The sequence below is a fragment of the Aptenodytes patagonicus genome, chromosome 11, assembly GCF_965638725.1.
Source record: "Aptenodytes patagonicus chromosome 11, bAptPat1.pri.cur, whole genome shotgun sequence".
In the NCBI taxonomy this organism is placed as follows: domain Eukaryota; kingdom Metazoa; phylum Chordata; class Aves; order Sphenisciformes; family Spheniscidae; genus Aptenodytes; species Aptenodytes patagonicus.
This window is the reverse complement of record NC_134959.1, coordinates 8,657,616-8,675,746: the sequence shown is the minus strand read 5'-3', so window position 1 is coordinate 8,675,746 and position 18,131 is coordinate 8,657,616. Positions and strand designations below refer to the sequence as shown.

Sequence of the window (18,131 nt, the reverse complement as noted above, 5' to 3'; positions counted from 1 at the left end):
AACAAGAAATTACTCTGGCTTGGCAGTTGCAGACATAAGATAGAGGTTTCATTTACATCCAGAATTATATTTGTAAAATATGTAAGACAACAACCCAAAATATTTTATGGAAATCATTTACAAAAGTGTAGGTTGCAAGACTGCTATTATGTTATGTATGGTGGTTTTTGTAGCAAGCATATTGCTTTATTCTAAATGCCTTACACCCCCTTGCTCTTAGCTTGGTCCTGTACTCAGCCAAGAAAAGAAGGTCTGATCAGATTCTTAGTATTACAATATTAAAGATAAATGGATTCTAAAATTTACTAAAATGCATATCTATTAATGATGAAGACCAGGAACATTTCTTTATTCACCATAAATTCCTGAATAGATAATCTCGGCATTTCAGCTACTGTAATTTCTAAGAAGCTTATTTAGTAGAAACTGTCCCATGTGAAAGAGAAAATGCTATCTGAAGTCTCCACAGCTATGCTAGTCCCAATAGAGAAATCAAAACTAACAGATTCACAATCAGTATTGATTGAAATCTAAAAACTCCTGACAATACTTAACAAAGAACAGGTAAAAAAAAAAATACAGTGTGAGAGCTAATGAAATGTTATGATCAGGCCCAGCAACAGGTATGTATTATCCAGGGTATGAACTTGGCCAATCTATTCAACATGCAAATCCTAACAAATATACAGTACAATATAGAATTCTTACCTTCTTTTTTAATGAATTCCAAAGACTTGGTGAGTTACTGTCAATGTCTGCCCATCAACTGCGTCCTTCAGCTCTGTAAGTACAGGCCCATGAAAAGAGACACTCTTCTTTATGCCTCGTAAGAACCCTCAAGCACCGCGGTTTAAAGGAACCACTGCAATGGTGGATTCAGTTCCCCTCAGCACTCTTACACTTCACTTAACCACTAAGATAATTCTGTAACTTGAACTTTGTGCTCTCTTTTCACAGACAAATGATTTTTAAAAAGATAGAATTCAAAAACAGGATTAAAAGAAAAAGAAAAAGCTGTATATTTAACATTTAGAGTTGTTTTCCCTAGGTTTAGTGGGACTTCTTCAATTGAGTCTTATCTTTTTATTATGGTGGACATTCCTAGACTGTGATGAACACCATTTACATTTACCATTAAACATTTAGTATTGCACTTTTCATACTGAATTTGTGAATATAATAGCACATTACAGGTGGAGAAGTTTTGGAAAGAAAAAAAGGTTTTATTATTTCTTCTGCTAGATGTCTATGAAATCTATAGGAGTTTGCAGTGAATCTGGCCCCATATTTAATTGGACTGTCCCTTGCAGTTATCTTCCTGCTAGCCCACTGACATTTTACGTTTTGATATACTACAAATAATTTTACTTCTCTATCTTTAAAAACTTCTGGCCTAATAAAGTAGGTGATAGCAGCTTACTGAGATCATTGTCCAATAAGTGGCCCTCCTAGAGTAGGGACAATGGAGTGATTTTAGGAGTTTGCAGTACTGGTGACTATGCTGAAAGACATACTGAAAGACATGCTGTCATTCTCCAGTAGAAGTTCAGGCACTTGATTTAGGACATAAGGGAACAACTGTAGCCTGCATTATATACAAGAGCAGATTAAAGAATTATTTTGGTTTTAAAATATTTGAAACAATTAATCTGGCAGATACAGTTAACAGTGTTTACAGATTAAGTTTACTATGGTCGTCTTGGAAATGATGGATTTCTGTGGGAGGTAGGACAGAAACCAAAAAGTTTATCAGGAAAAAAATATAAAAATTAATATGTATTGCAGGTATGATTAATTCTTGGGTTTTGGACCACAATTTCATTACATTTTTAATTAAATCAAGGTAGGTGACCTCTAATATACTTTTTTGAAAATCTCAAATTTTTCTTTATCCTTGGTACTGAGAGGCAACTTAACTGGACCTTTAGCAGTTCAATTTTTATACCAATATTTACATATATCCATAAAAATAGCTGCAGTACTGAATTTGGGTCTGTACCTGACTTTTTTCCCCCCCATTATTGTAGCTATAATTAAAACAGCTCTTCCCAACATGGACAGAGAAGCCAAAGAAGAATACTTTGTGGTCATCCAAGCAAAGGACATGGGAGGACATATGGGTGGACTCTCTGGAACTACAACAGTGACAATTACACTCACTGACGTTAATGACAATCCTCCTAAGTTTGCACAGAGTAAGTGCCATTATGTGTATGTGTTCTCCTGTATAAGAAAGTAATATACTGCTTTTTTTTTTTTTTTTAATCCAGTTCTTTTTTTTATCATCATATTGCCTGGGTTTCTAATATAATTTAAAAATATGTAGCTGCTACTAGAGAAAGATTAATAGTCCTCTGCCTGATTAAGAGCTTAGGAAAGAGGGAATTAGGTCCACAACAGTGTACACAGCCCTCTGTCTTCCTTGTTACCCCTCTTACATGCACACAAAAGGGCTTGGGGACTTTTTTTTTTCATATATTTATTTGCTTTCAGTGCAGTTGTTTCTAAGTGCTAGTTTTAGTTGCTGTTATATATGTTATATGTGCTTCCATCTCATGTCAGACAAGTGACACCACCAGTAAAAGACACATATAACTGATAAAAGAAATAAAGGTTTGACTAATTAGATAATAGTGAAGAAAACAAAGAAAATAAGTCTGAGTCTAGATAATTGTTGATCTTTAATTCAAAATCCATATTTACTACTGTGGTTCCAATGGATATCTTGCTGGGCTAGGTCAAAATGATTTGGCATCCTGCTGAGATTCTCTACAAGCTTTGTAGTCTATTTGGAAGATGAAGACGAAAAAAGAAGAGGGAAGAGCATAATGATTGGGTCGATTTTATTTGGAACAGGTGCAATCTAATACACTATTAGAAACTTATCTTTTTATCCAGCTTGTTCTGAAAAACTAAAGTTGTAGGGTATTAAGAGTTTGTTTTGGGGTTGGAGAATGTTCACATCTAGACTTTGTATCATTTTCACTTTATTAGAAGCATGTTTTTCTAACAAGGTACTTATGCACCCAATGTAAAATTAATTCTTTTCCACATATGTATGTCTTGCAGTCCACTTTTGTCCTGTTCTGAAAACATAGAGTGAAATGAGTTTGTCCTAGTACTCAGCATATGATAAATACTCTCCTATAGTCTAGAAAATGCACATACAGATAGATAGAGAGAAAAAATATAAAATAAATAAGCAGAGGTAAAAGCTTATTTGCAAAATATATATTTTATTACCTCATCTCAGTGTTTTTTAACAGGTAAACACTGTGCACAATAAAAGATTTTCTCCAATAAAATAAGAAATGCATAAATTTTTTACTTCATATCACATTGCATTGCTTGCACTTGTGTAGTAGTGTTTTTCAACATATGATGACGATTTCCCTAATAATGTAAACATCTATAGATGAGACTCCTGGCTGAACCATATCACCAGAACGCAGAGGGACATTTCTTTTATACCTGCAACGTACTGTAGCTCTAACTCTGTGACTACAGATCTACTTTTGCCAGCTTACCTGGCTTTTATATTTGTATCAACGCTTTCTGTCTCAAAAAGCCTTTGCCTGCCAGTATGAAAAAAGCTGATCAGAAAATCAGCAACAAAACTGGTGCTAACTGGTACATTTGCTGGAGGTCTCAGCAGGAAGCACAGGAGTGAATGCATACGGAGACGAAACTCTACTTTCCCTGTGCAGTTTGCTCATATCTGCTCTTCTGTAGTTTGGATACAGTGACATGTTGACTGGGCAGCATGAGGAAGACTGCAACACAGATCCCTGAAATATATTTTCTATATAGAAAATGTAGATTAGTTTTCCTTCAACAAAAAGTGAGTTGCTGTCTTTGAAGCTGTTACAGCTAGTGCATTCCGGTGCAGAATTCAAGCTACCATCTAGGAGTAACCACCTTGTTATAACACTGACTGTTATGCAACTTCATTAGAAAAAAACCGCATGTACTATAACTTTGTATTATGTATATATTGCATTTAATGAGGATGAGTGTCCTGGTTTCAGCTGGGGTAGAGTTACTTCCATAGTAAATATTGTAACTGGATGTTATTACAAATTCTGCCTTTTAAAATGAAGTATTCATAGCATGCTGCCTAGCATTACAGATTAGTCATGACTCTGGCCTTATACAAGAGCTGATCACGTCTTTAACATTTTTTTACATCGTTGAAGCACGGTTTGCATTTGCCTGGAAAGGAAAATAAGAAGGGATCAAACTTACAATAGAGCCTAACCAGAATGAAATAGAAATTCGTAAGAGGTAATACATGCTGCTTTCACAATAAATTGTAATGAACTCGGAAGCAGTGTGTTTTATAGGTTTATTGTTTCCAGGCAGGACAGAAATGTATATTTATGCTTTGATTTCAAAGAGTGTTAGCCTTCTGGGTTTTAGACATGAAAAAGATGAACTTTCACTACTTCTGTGATCTCTTTGAAATAATTTTAGAGGCATTTTATAAGTCACAGAAGTTTTTAACCTGGCAGTTTACCATAGGATTGTACTGAGAACTGTGCACTTCTGTAACAACCAAGGGTTTTCAAAGATGCATGGTGTGGATTTTTGGTCAGCTCTGCACTAGGACATCTTGACAGGACAATTCATAATTCTTGTGAGCAATTTGTGTAAGAGCTGCATCATAATATTTTTTTTTTACAATATTTTGTAAACTATCTTAATAAATCTGAGAGAAAAACACCAACTTAAAAATGCAATCAACTGTGTCTGGAGATTCAAACCACAAAGTGTGGACAGCAGTATAAATTATGTACACATAATTTAGTCTCCTGAGGCACTTGATTGCTTTGGCTGCTCACTGTTTGTGAGCATTATGAATATTCTTGAGGAATCTTGATGATCTCCAAATTATCTCTAATAATTTAGCCTAGAAACATTAAAGAAAAAGAATATTTCACTTTGGGACAGACTATCTGTATAGCTAATATATGTATTTGTGAATTCCTCACAGTTTCCTTCCTACTTTCAACTGTTGCTACTGCCTACAAACAGGCAAAGCAACAACTCCAGAAGATTTTGGTTTTAGAAAACTACTAGCTGCACATAACATCAAAAACCGCGTGTTGTCTTAGAACAACTGTGAGGACAGAAAAGAACAACTCCAGAACCCTTTGTCAAAAACTATTTTAATGGTCTCATCTGATAACCTTGAATTTCCTTTGACTATTTTAACTACTAAGTAGCGCTGCAGTTGATTAGATCACATATTAACTGTAGCTTCAATAAGTGTAAATTACCAAGAGGTAAAAAAATAGGCACTCCATAAAGAATTTTTGATGTGAAGCATGCATGTGCCTTCTGTTTTTCAGAGTAATGTTAAGAACTGGGAGATCTAATAGAAAAATGGGTATTTTGAGCTTTCTCTTAATAAAATGCTTGCCTAAAATAATATATTACAAGTTCTAAATAGATTTTTGACACTTCTTAGGTCAGAAGGTTCGAAGCAAGTAATACAAAAAATAAAAATGCTGAGAATTTGAATAGCACTTTCTAGTGGATTTTAGTCTAACCCTACAATCAAATAGTAAATACAGCAATGATTGCTATGAAAAGTTATTCTTTCCTTTAAAACATAAAATTTGGGAGTTTCCCTGAATGTTTCTTAATTAGTTTCTTGCCACAAAAGGAAAGTGGAAGGGGTTAAACAAACAAAACCAAATCAAATTAAAAGGGTCAAAAAGTAGTAAAGATCTGAAATTGTATAAGGCATCCTTAAAATATTAAACCAGTTTTCCACAGAGTAAAAGCCAGAGTTTCATAGTTGAATTCTAACTACATGTCTGTAAATAAAACGGTAAGTTCAACAGTGTCTGCAGTAGAGAATGTTGCATACTTTCAGTGCTGAAAGTAGCTTAATATTTATGTCTGCCATCACTAAGCATCCCTGCAAGGAAGAAGCAGGGTACTACTGTAATGAAAAGAACATTCACATACAGTAAACTGAATATTCCCACAGAAGGAACACATTTTGCTGCTTTCAGTAAATAACTTGTGTAAATGTGGTTTGTATTGGTTGCACATCTCAAGAGTTTGCGTTAGGGAAGTATAAACAAATGAAGAGCACACAAGTGATACTGGAATCAGGTGTAATGTTTAGTCTTTTCCTCTTATTTGTAAGGTCTGTATCACTTCTCAGTAATGGAAGATGTTGCTCTTGGTGAACCAATAGGAAGGGTGAAAGCAAACGACCTGGATATTGGAGAAAATGCTAAATCATCCTATGATATTATTGAAGGAGATGGAATGGATATATTTGAAATTACTACAGATGCCCAAACTCAGGACGGCATTATTAGAGTGAGAAAGGTAAATGATATCTCTGTTAAAAAAAAAAATGTTTATTGTACCTACAACTACCCAGCCAGACTGTACTCTGTGAGAAGATGCTGGATTTCCAAGGATTCTTTTATCTATGGATGAGGTGTCAAGCCAGTGAAGTGATAAAAAAGGGATGTATTAGCCATGTCTCTCAAAACTGCCATTTAGGTGGCAACTGGGGAGACATCCATGGGAGTATTTTTGGTGCTGGGAATGTGTTAATCTATCTGGGCTTCCATGTGGTCAAATCGTACAGGTTTTGCTTCCTTGGTTCCAAAGGTAGATTAGAATCTGCTTTGTTGGTGGTGTAAATGTCCATAAAATCTTGGCTGAGTATTCATCAAATATTTTTGATCATCACCTTTTGTCTGTTCTTTGGTTTGCTGTATAGCTGGTCAAATACTGTTCAGAGGGAAAAAAAATATCATAGCATATTATTTAAATTACCTGATTTGTGACAGGCTTAGTCTTCCACCTTTTCTGATGTTGAACTCTCTTTGCTCAATGAATAATGATTTCAGTGAACCTTATCAAGGAGATCAGCACTGTGTCACATGAGAAGTGCCAAATTTGGGCCCTAAAGAAGGCTACAACTCTGTTACCTTTTCTATGCTTGTACAGTCTTGATGTATGCAAGATGAAGTGTTTGCATATACACAACAGAAGGACCACCCAATTATATACAGAAACATGGGGAGAGACAGCATAGCTAGAACAAAACTTGGCTAGTAAAGTCAATGAAACATTAATTGCAGATTTAATTTTCCTTATGTTCTGGGGAAGGAGAAGAGAGCCGATTCTCATGCTGTGTTCTGAAAAAGGATATGAATATAACTTATAACACTGGCGTAGAGGGTTTTAAATATGTAGCATAGAGGACTCTAAATGAATCTTTGTTTTAAGAAAAAAAAAAACAAACAACCCAAACCAAAAACCAAAACACGACATCCCAGTGAAAAAAGAAGAATCCAATGAGTCCAGGTAATTAATATTTAACTTGTACCTGTAATTAAAGAGATCAGGCAGAGTACCTGTCAAAAGTTTATATTTTCTGTTTCTCAGTGAGTAGGTCAGCACTGTAGATATATAATAATGAGGTATATTTATCTAAATTTAGATCTGTTTTCCTAAAGAGAAAATTATGATATACATCCCTGATCTTCCTTACGGTTATTTATTGTATACTGTGGCCTCTTCTGTAAACTAAGGCAATTAGCCTTTTGCCCTAGTTCCCTTGGCTTTATTTCATAACTAAGTCTCTAACATAATGTTTCATATATTCATTTTGACAGCAATAATCCTTTTGGTTCTACTACAGTAGATGATGTATGGAGGGTACTGTTCACCAACAGATTTTCTCCAGCATAAATTCATGGGGTTTAGACAATGCAGAGTAAATTTTCAATATGATATTCTGATTAAGCATGACAATGTATTGGGGTGCTGTCATTTCTGTAAACTGTATGACCAGCAATTGAAAAAATGATACAGGAGCTATGATTGGCAAATTGTGAATATGCTGATTTATAAATCACCATTGATAATGACAAAAGCTTACTAATTTAAGAGCCGCTAAAGAAGCAAGGTTTTTTCATGTTTACTAGAATTTGTGAGAAAGAGCAAATCCCATTAGAGCTTGATTCATACCTGAAAAAAAATCAACAAGATTTGAAAGTATACATATTGAAGGCTTTGACAGACTTCCTGAAGGTTCCTATTTGTGCTCTTGCTGGTATTTGCATTGCAGATTCAGAGTTTCTATGTCCTTTTCTTTTTATCCCTAGGACATTGTAATGCAAATCTTAATATCTTTCCAATGCCTGGCAATTTGCATCTTTGAAATTTGAATCATTGTGAGACACAAGAGAATTATATAGTGAATATACTGATGTGCTTCAAGACATAAAAACTTGAATCTCCTATAATGAAAAATTCTAATATTCAAAAGTGTCACAGATTTGGTTTTTATTTGGTATTTAATTCCTTTAAATCCACTGTGTTTTCATCTTTTATGTTTTAATATGGAACTGTAAAATAGTAAAACCAACGGTGACATGGCAGGTATGTTGATAGAATAAAGTAATCGGTTTCGTGTTTCTCTCTCTGATAAAAAAATAAGATACAGAAATAGGAATTGTTACAGTTTTAAGAAATTCCTGAGAGATGTCTACCTCATTTACCCCTATAAACAGAAATGCAGAGTTCCCTGAAGTCCAATAATATTGAAGTACTTTCTTACATGATTAGCTCTACATTTTTCCACGTAATGCCTCTCATGTCCAACAAATAATAATTGCCAGTTCTTTGCATTTCTCACATTGTTCTGGAAGTAATAAAATATTTATTCTTTGTGGAGCTAGTATAATTTTTTTCCTTAACTCCAACTAATAAAGCACTGATTAATTGCATGATTAGTATGCAAGTCATGTCATCACCAACAAATTTGTAGTATTTACCTGACATGTAATTGTAATGGTATAAATTCATGAGAGAGAATATTTTGGCAAATTTCTTGTGAAAAGCAAGAAAACAAGGTCTTGTTTTCTCTGAGGCTGGTTAATAAACAGATATCAATATATACCTAGAAAATTTGCAGCTTGGATTTCTGGGAGTGGGAAGTGATTGCATTAAAACTCACTGAGTGTGCTTAAATGCCCATAACTTTCATCCATCAGCATTATATTCACTTGTTTTTTCTTTGTGGCCGTTAGTAAAAGACATTTATCTTTGTCATTTTTAACAGCCACTGGACTTTGAGACCAAAAAATCCTATACTCTGAAGGTAGAAGCAGCCAACGTTCATATTGATCCTCGTTTCATCAGTGGAGGACCATTCAAGGATACAGCAACGGTAAAAATTGTAGTAGAGGATGCTGATGAGCCACCAGTCTTTTCATCACCTACTTACCTACTGGAAGTGCATGAAAATGCTGCTATTAACTCTGTGATTGGTCAGGTGACTGCCCATGACCCTGACGTGTCTTCCAGTCCTATAAGGTAGTGCTGCTTTAAAGTTCTCTTTGAAAAAACTACTGGCAGAATACTAAGTATATTTTCCCCTACATTGTATGACACTGTTCTCATGCCGGTTTATTTCTATGAAAATACTTGTATAGGATTTGTTTTACGACGTTAGATTTATCAGTTCAGATAATTTTCAAAATCACAAAAGTGTTCCTTGCCACATGAGTAGTCTTATGAAACAGTAGGAATGCAATGAAAATAAGAAATAGGGTGTATGAGGTCAGATGGGGTTGAATCATCAGTGTGTATCTCTGCAGTTATTTTAAATAGTCCACTAGTGTCTGCACTAACAGTACTGAGTTTGTTCCATGTAGTTGTAAGGTTGTTGAAACATATTTTGTATTCCTTTGGCTAAACCCATTCCTGGTTTAAAGATAGAAAGTCAGAGATTATTATGCCCATATGACTTTTGCATCTTCGATTTAGAATATTTTCCATTTTTGATCTAACTTGAACAAAATCCGTTATTCCAGTTTCATCAGATCAGTGTTTTCTATCTCATTCTGATGAGCACACATCTTCCTCTTCCTCTTTGTAACGGTTGGTATGGTATGATGCAAGTGTTCCCAAGACACATTTTGCTATGTATAGTACTGCCTGCTAAAAGCATTATGAAAACAAACACCAAAACGTCAAATTCATAGTAGACGTATATTTGGAGAGAGAGTCTATTTAATAATAATCATCACTGTACATTACAGCCTTAGGGAATTTAGGCTACACAAGCAGTCTTCAGCGTTGTAAGCATGATGCTAATTGTTATAATCTATCACTTAAGACCATTTTCTGATCATCATTATTTACATCAGGTTTGTCACAGAGCCAGACTTTAAACCTTTATGTAGGGGGCCTACATGTTGCATGTCATATTTTAGTATTTTCAGAATTAGAAATTCAGAGTCTCCAACATGTTTGGATGTATTAGAACTTGTGTATGAAGATGTTGGAGAGTACGTTGGAGTCTCTCGTTTCTAAATCATCCTTTCAAAACTAGCTAAACTAGCATTAACTATCACAGATTTCTATAAAAATTAATTGATTAATATGTTTTCTACTGCAGCGCACAACCCAGACAGTGTTAATGGGCACCGAATTTATATTCTTACCAAAGAAGCGCTCAGGACGATCAAGGATGGTAATCTGATCATAGAAATAGGAAATAAATGAGGCTAGTTACCCAGGTTAGAAAAATGTTACGTGAACAGGAAAAAAATAATAGAGAATGCAGAGTTTGATCTATCACAGTTTAAGCAGTGGCTCCACCCCTAATTTTATTACTGCTGTCCACTGGCATCTGTCAAAAAGGGCTCGCACTGCCGCTACAAAGACAGGGTCTTCTGAAAGGTGTGTGAAACCAGCCATGGTGGCAGCAAGTTTGCTTTCTTCCCTTTATTCCAGCTCAATGGTGATTTCTCTTTCAATTTAACCTTAGTTCCTTTCCTCTACCCTGATCTGCTTTGCTCTTGGCTTGGTCCTGTGCTCCTCTGCCTCTTGATTGTGTCTCCTTTGTTCCTCATCCCAGCCTGGCTTCAACTCTGGTTCAGTTTTACCTTGGCTATTTTTCCAGTCTTGTTCTGTTTCCCTGGAATTCTTTTCTAGTCCTGCTCCAAACTCCTAATAAGTGAGACCAGCTACAAGCCTATCTATGTCCTAAAATTGAGCCTCTTTATTCTGTCCAAGCCCGAAAAATTGAACTGAGTAAAATATTTACTTCATTTCCATTTTTTCATCATTTTATAGATCAAGATACTTTCAAACTTTTAAAAGCAAAAATATATGTGCAAACTGAATTAGAATGTTACTACTTACCAAGTCATAAAGAAACAATTGATACACATGCAACAGAATTGTCCAAAATTCATTACATTTAAACAAAAAGGTAATTAATTAGTGTGATTTGTATCTTCTTCAAAAATATTACATGCAGTACTTTATAAGATTTAATTTTTCTACAGTATTGGCTTGATAGCTAATTAAGGAATATACAGAGCTCAATTTTCTATGCAACCTTTTTCTTTCTTGTTTGCTTACCTGATTAATTTGCCTTTATCTGGGATAGCTCTGGAAAGTCCAAATTCCTTTTTTTCATTTTTTGTATGAAAAATATTTTAAGGCAAAAAAAGGAGATTTCAAGTCAGTAATTCTACTATTACGGGAGCAAAAATATTCATCAGAGACAAGTAGGGAGCAGAAATGCAGTTACTTTCTTTCCAATTCGGAACAAAATTGGAACATGGCAGGTTCTAACATAAATATGTGGAAGCATTGTTTTGTTGGATTAGAATGTTTCATTTTGGTTGTGCATTTCAAGTGTTTATTCTGTTATTGTGTCATGTAGATGATGTAAATTTTATGTATATGTTCTATGATACACTTTCAAAAATATTAAACGTACGTTAAAAAATTGAAAAACAGAATTAAAACATTCTGTTCTAAAAATAAGGGACTGTTTTAATACTGCCTGGCCATTTTTTAATGTATTCTTTTCTTTAAAACAGAATTTTAGGAGACAACAACCAATTGCATGTCAAGGAAATTATATTTTTCTGTTCTATCAATATTTTGGTTAGACAGAGCTTTTGTGTACATTTGTTATAAAAACCCTAGCAACACAAACGAAAATATGAATCACCTTATGTGCTACCAATACCACATCTGCTGCACATTAGTCTAATACACAAAGACTCAGTAAACTCAGAGTATTGCAGTACCATAAATGAAATAAAACTTAGATATCTCTGAACATGGAAATAGTCTGATAATTGAGTCATGAGACAAAACATGAAAGAATTTAGAAAAATTATTATAGAAAACAGCCTGGGAAGAAACTTCTCCTATGTTTTCTTTTTTTAAAAAAAAAAAGTTTAACCTCATTTCTATCCAGTACAACAGTCCTTTGTTTTTTATGCTTGCTGAGAAGAGATGAAACATGTTCTCTGATCTTTCCATCACTTGATCTAAAAGGTATGAAGCCTATCATAGATTTACAAGCAGGTGTATAGATGGGTTACCTGCCTGGTTCTGAATGTGCCCGCCTTATGGAACTACCTGAAGAGGGTTATTTAGCAATGTCTTGTGTCAAATGCAGAGTTTTGGCAGTGGTTATTAGTCTGAAATCTCTGTATCAGCCAAAGAAATTTAGGCACCTTTAGATGGATGGGACTAAAGGATGCATATGTTGTATGGGACTTTTCTCATTCTTGTTGTTGAGCCCTAATTGTGGATAAGGAAAGGCATCTTTGAATGGCTAAGTGATAGTGTGATATTCAGTTGAATTATGCTTTCATTATGTGTTTCTGCAATGAATATGAACTATCTCTTCATATCAGTTGTTAGGTTAGTCTAACTATATCATATTTTTCATAACCCAGTATTTTTAAAATAAACGGCAAAATTTCTCTTATCTTTATTTGATATTCTGCTGTGCGTGTTGCTTAAGGGCCTGGCTCACTTTTAAGCCTGATGGTGAAAAGGATTTACAAATTTGGCTAATATTTGTAAACATGATCAGTAGTTTGTCTTATTCTAGCCTAGTCATTTCAGAAACATGCATCAGTGGCTCACATCTTACCACAGCGAGACCGCATGCATCTCTCTTGGGAAAGGGACCCAGTGAATTCAGCTAAGCTAGTTGTGAATCTTTACTGTAGTTTATTTAGTAAGGGTGGTACATTCTGGCTTACAGTATAATTACCTATTAGTATACAAATCTATTGATTCCAGTAGTACTTATTTCATGGTTCTGTTGTTATTTTGTAACCATGGTCTATTTATCTGCAGTAAATTATCTTGGATAAAGCATGATCCAAGTGCACAGAAAAAAGCATAAGTAATAATCTTTCTTCCTATAATGTATCTGCCCTCCTATAAATCACTGCCCTTCAGTGCCTTTCTCTGTGGAGAGATAAGCTTCACTGTGGCAGGTTTTCCCCATTCATATCGACAGAGATTTCATCTTTGGCAGCAGTTGATCATTTTCTTAATTCACAGCAGGCCTTAAAAACCTAGATACAATATTTTCTGCCTCCCTAATGGTACAGCTGTTTATCTGTCACTAAGTAGCATGTCCGATCTGCCTGGCGTTAATAAACAATGGTGATTTACCACTGATGAGGTATCAGTTCTGTGATTCAAATCTCAGCAGGTGCAGCAAAAAAGGATTTCTGCTCTTATTTACATTGGTGCAAATAAAGAATAGATCAAAATAAGTCATAACAGAAATAGCAATCATGCAGGAGCAGGACTGAGAATCATTTTAAGTCTTCTGTTAAACCACTGTGGGGTTGTTCCTATAATTGCCATAGCAGACCCATAAACTAACCAAAACTTCCCAATAACCTGTGCTGGGTTTATGGCAATTTCCAAAGATATTATTTCCCAAGATATTCTTTTCTCATTTTTAGAGAAATGTATGTTTTATGTATAGCTTATGGATCTGACAATGCATTCCCATTAAAAAGAGTTACAATATCATTATCATGAAAAGGAAACTGCAAATGTACTATTAGTTTTCCCAGGTTTACGACACTGCAGATTTTATTTTTTATTTTTGTACCAAATATTTATCAAATTAAAATCAGGAGAGGGTTTTACCTCATTGTAGTCTTGTAAAGGCATGTAACTTATGTTAAAAATGTCTCATTTTGAATGCTGGTTTTGCATTGTGAATAAATACTGTTGGGATGAGATGAAATGCAATATAATAAACTCACAGATGTTATGCTCCCGGTTTTACAACTTCAGAAAATGTACTGCAAGAAGACTGTGAATGGAAGTTTAGGAAAGGATTGATCCTTAGAGAAAAACTGTGTCTTATCTCAATGGAATTTATGTCAAGCCCAGGTCAACTAAACATTAAATAACATATAAGCATTTCATATTTTATTTCGTTTGTGGACTGTAAAAATTTCATAAATGGTTGATATCAGCAGAGTTCTTTCTGCATCATTACATAAACATCAAGAATTAAAAGACAGTTTTAAGTGATGACATCTTAAAAAAGTTATCTTGATTGATGTCTGTCTTGTATTTTCTTGAGTGAAATCTTAAACCTGTGAAAGTCTGTAAGATATTTTTTTACTAACTTCTCTAGTACCAGAATTTTACTTCTAATACTTTAATTGGAACTAGGGAGACATCAAAATAAGGTTAAGATGCATTTTCAAAAATGATTGCCTGAAGTTAGGCACCTACAGCTTTATTCTTCCACACAAGTGACCTGATTTTCAGAAATGCTGAGGATAGTACAATTCCCATTAAACCATTGAGAACTGAGTATGTGGAGCTCACTAGAAAATCAGTTTACTTAAATGTCCAAGTATAGATGCATGTGCCTAGCTTTAGGAATTTTACTTCATATTATTTCTGGTACTCTTCTTAATGAAACTACTCATTTTTAAGTGAGTAAAACTAGTTCTTCTCAGAGTTTAAAGACAGAAAACTTAAATATCTAACAAATTCCATTTCCTAGTTAAACAGGGGTTTTCACTCTTAAGTCCATTAGTTGTTAAGTACCTTACCAGTGTGATCATGCTAGTCTTGATCTCTAGTAATACAGTCTTTAAACATTTAAACTTTGAGATTTTGATAAATTTTCATAATTTAGAACTCATTTTTTGAATGTGAATTGTATCTTACTGAATGCCTTGCACAAGCAATCAAATTGCAATGTATCTTTCATTCTAAATATGAAAATATCTGACACTGAAATAAAAAAAGATGAGCGCTATAATCCTAAGCTTTGAAAACAGATCGTAATGCTATGTCCAGCAAAATCAATTGTGTTGTGCTGGAATGAGTTTGAGTTCATCAGAATATGTTTATTGTAGCATATAAATGAACTTCCGAATCAGAACTTTTTTTGGAAATTGCTTATGATAAAGCATAAACCAGAATGGAATAACTGATTTTCAGATAACTGTGCCATTGTCGCTGTAGCAAAATATGCTCTTGTTCTTTTATCACTGAATTTAACAGTGTATTTGCAAAAAGTAGAAATGTAATGAGAAACTGACAGTCTGAGCCACTTTTCTGACCACTATATAATGTAATCCAGTCTGACACTGTATCCTAACTCACCCTATTATGCCTAGATATAATGCAGAACAGATGTAAAATTGTCAGTGCATGCTGTTAGGTTCTGTAATACATAGACACAAAGGCTTAAAAGGCTTTTATATAAATCCACAATTAGGACTCAGTAAAACCCCTTGAAGTCAATTTTTGTTGAACCATATCAATAGTTTATCACTAAACTCTCTCATTTCGTACCTTTCCTGTCAAAAAATTGGAAGGCTTAATTTTGTGATTTAGTTTCTTTTTGCGAATGATACATTAATAAAATAACTCTGTGAAAATGGACAAACATCAAAGCTTTCCTGGAGATCCTGTTCTGAGCTTTAAATCGTCATCCTGCTTAATGCACCGTTGGAGCAATCTACTGCAGCTCGCTCTTGTTGTCAAGCTGGCTCTGTTTAGGCTGCATAATTTACCTGGACATTCACATCTGCAAACTCTGACTACCTGTCAGATGAAACTTGTTTTGTTAAAAATCAGTGATGTCAATCCATAAAACAATCAGTCCTTCAGTGTTTGAAGTGTTTTATGGGAAAATGGTGATTCACTAACTGCGTTCTGCCCACGGAGCTGCTTGAACCATAACCAAATAATATGCTTGGTGAATAGTTCATGTTTCATTAATCTGAAATTTATTGGTAAAATAATATTATTCAGCCCTTTTTAAAATAACCATGAAGCCCACCATTTTTGTGTGCTTAATACATTACTGTTGAAATTATCATCAGTTACTGTGAAATACCATAGAAACTGTCTAATAAATGTGATGGATTGTGTAATTAACTCTTGATCAGCACCGTTTTTCAAAGATGTTACCCAGTGAACCTGAGGGCATTTTATGACCTTCACACTGGGTATACAGCTAATTACTCCTTGGGCAATAATTATTAAGTTTTTTAGTCTCAGTTTGTCATTTTGTCTTATAAATTATTATGCTATTGAGCTTCTCAATCCATTTGGCTATAAAACTGCAGCTCTCAGAGGGCTCCCTAAATTGTCTTGTGATTGTACAGATTACACCAACTTCATTAAGTAGATTACAGGGATGTCTCTTTTGTAGGTTTTCCATTGATCGGCATACTGACCTTGAGAGACAGTTCAACATTAACGCAGAAGATGGGAAAATAACTTTGGCAACACCACTGGACAGAGAAACAAACATGTGGCACAACATAACTATTGTAGCTACTGAAACTAGTAAGTATTTGTGTGTACTGACTTTTAGTTCTGTTGGGTTTATAATTAATTTTAACAGCGTGTGCAGTGGAAACTGTATATAATTCAGTAAAAAGTAAAACATTGGATTTTTAAATTACAGAGTTTTTGAGAGAAAACTTAATTTCTGCTGAAGTTCCATTTCTTTTAGTTTTCAAAGCTGCATTTTTTTCAGTGAATACAGTAGTATAGGTTTTGAAGAAATACATGAGTCTATTTGTACAGGGTATATAGGGTAAATGGTAAAAAATGTTTTAAAAAAACCCAAACCAAAGCCTTATATTTAGCTAGTTATATTAAGATGGAAAAAATAAAGCTTTGCTATTGTAGAAGTGAATTGTAGACTCAACCCCCAAGTTCTTAACGCTGAGTGATATTATGTTTCAGTACCATAAATGATTAAGCACATGGGTAATGTTGCATGAAAGTAGTCCTATTTGATACATAGGAATAAATTTATTCATATACAGCTATAGACAAGAACACAGGTTGTTCAGATCCACAAAACTATTATGACTGATCTGTACACCTAAGTCACTGGGAGCCAGGAGTGTCACCCTGTCTGGGAATATGGGTCCTAGATTTTAATCAAGAAGAATTCTTGATTAATTTGGAATTGTAAGCGCTGCTGACAGGATCACATATGACAATATAATTTATTATTAATATTAGCACTGTACTTTAGACTATACATTTGACATAAAGATATTGCAGCAAAAGAACAGATTCAGAACATAGGTCTGTCATCCTATGTCGTCGTCTTAACTGAAACACAAACTGAAAATATTTCTGCTGACGTATCTATTCTGCAATCAATGTATATGCATAATTCCCATATGTGCATATGCACTTGACACATTGTTGTAAAAATATTTGTCTTCAGAGCTTGATGATCAGTGCTGCTAATTCTTGCATGTAGAAAATAGGGTGATGTTAATGCTTGCTTTTCCCCCAGAGTGTCTTTTTTAAAGGATATAGTATTACGATACAGAACTTTTAATGTTCAGTTTCATAATACGGTGGCTATGAACATAATCAATGGGAGGATAAAATATGCTTATTTGGCCCATTTTTGTTGTCCAGTATTTTTCTGCGGTACTTGTTTTCAAAACCAAACATGTTAGGAATCTGTGACAGGTAACTGAAATGGCATTCATAAATGAGAAAGATAGGTCTGAGTATGAACTAAGCTCTCAACTTACAACCCCTGTAAACTGTATTCCTATGACCTCCCTTAATAATTTGTGTATTTCATTGCCAGTAGTGCAGTAGTGCCAGCAGTGCCCTGCTAAGTACTGCGAAATCTTGCAGGCAAATGCTACTTTGATAAATTAGCAAGAATACTTCCTGCTAATTTTTGCAGGAAAGCCAAGCTGACACAGGGAATCAAACTACATAAGGAAAGAAAGTAAGCTCTGGTTTCATAGGGCATATTTTGCCCAGGTTAATATCAAGCC

At 34.5% G+C, this 18,131-nt stretch overlaps 1 protein-coding gene across 1 annotated transcript in view; it reads left to right on the top strand.

The window, feature by feature from the left end:
- Window positions 1–18,131, top strand: part of CDH8 (cadherin 8) — a 153,909-nt gene that overhangs the window by 87,431 nt on the left and 48,347 nt on the right. The window contains exons 6-9 of the mRNA XM_076349088.1: window positions 2,028–2,195; window positions 6,161–6,348; window positions 9,104–9,357; window positions 16,520–16,656. Coding sequence (XP_076205203.1) covers window positions 2,028–2,195; window positions 6,161–6,348; window positions 9,104–9,357; window positions 16,520–16,656 — 747 coding nt within the window. The remainder of the gene's footprint in view (window positions 1–2,027; window positions 2,196–6,160; window positions 6,349–9,103; window positions 9,358–16,519; window positions 16,657–18,131) is intronic.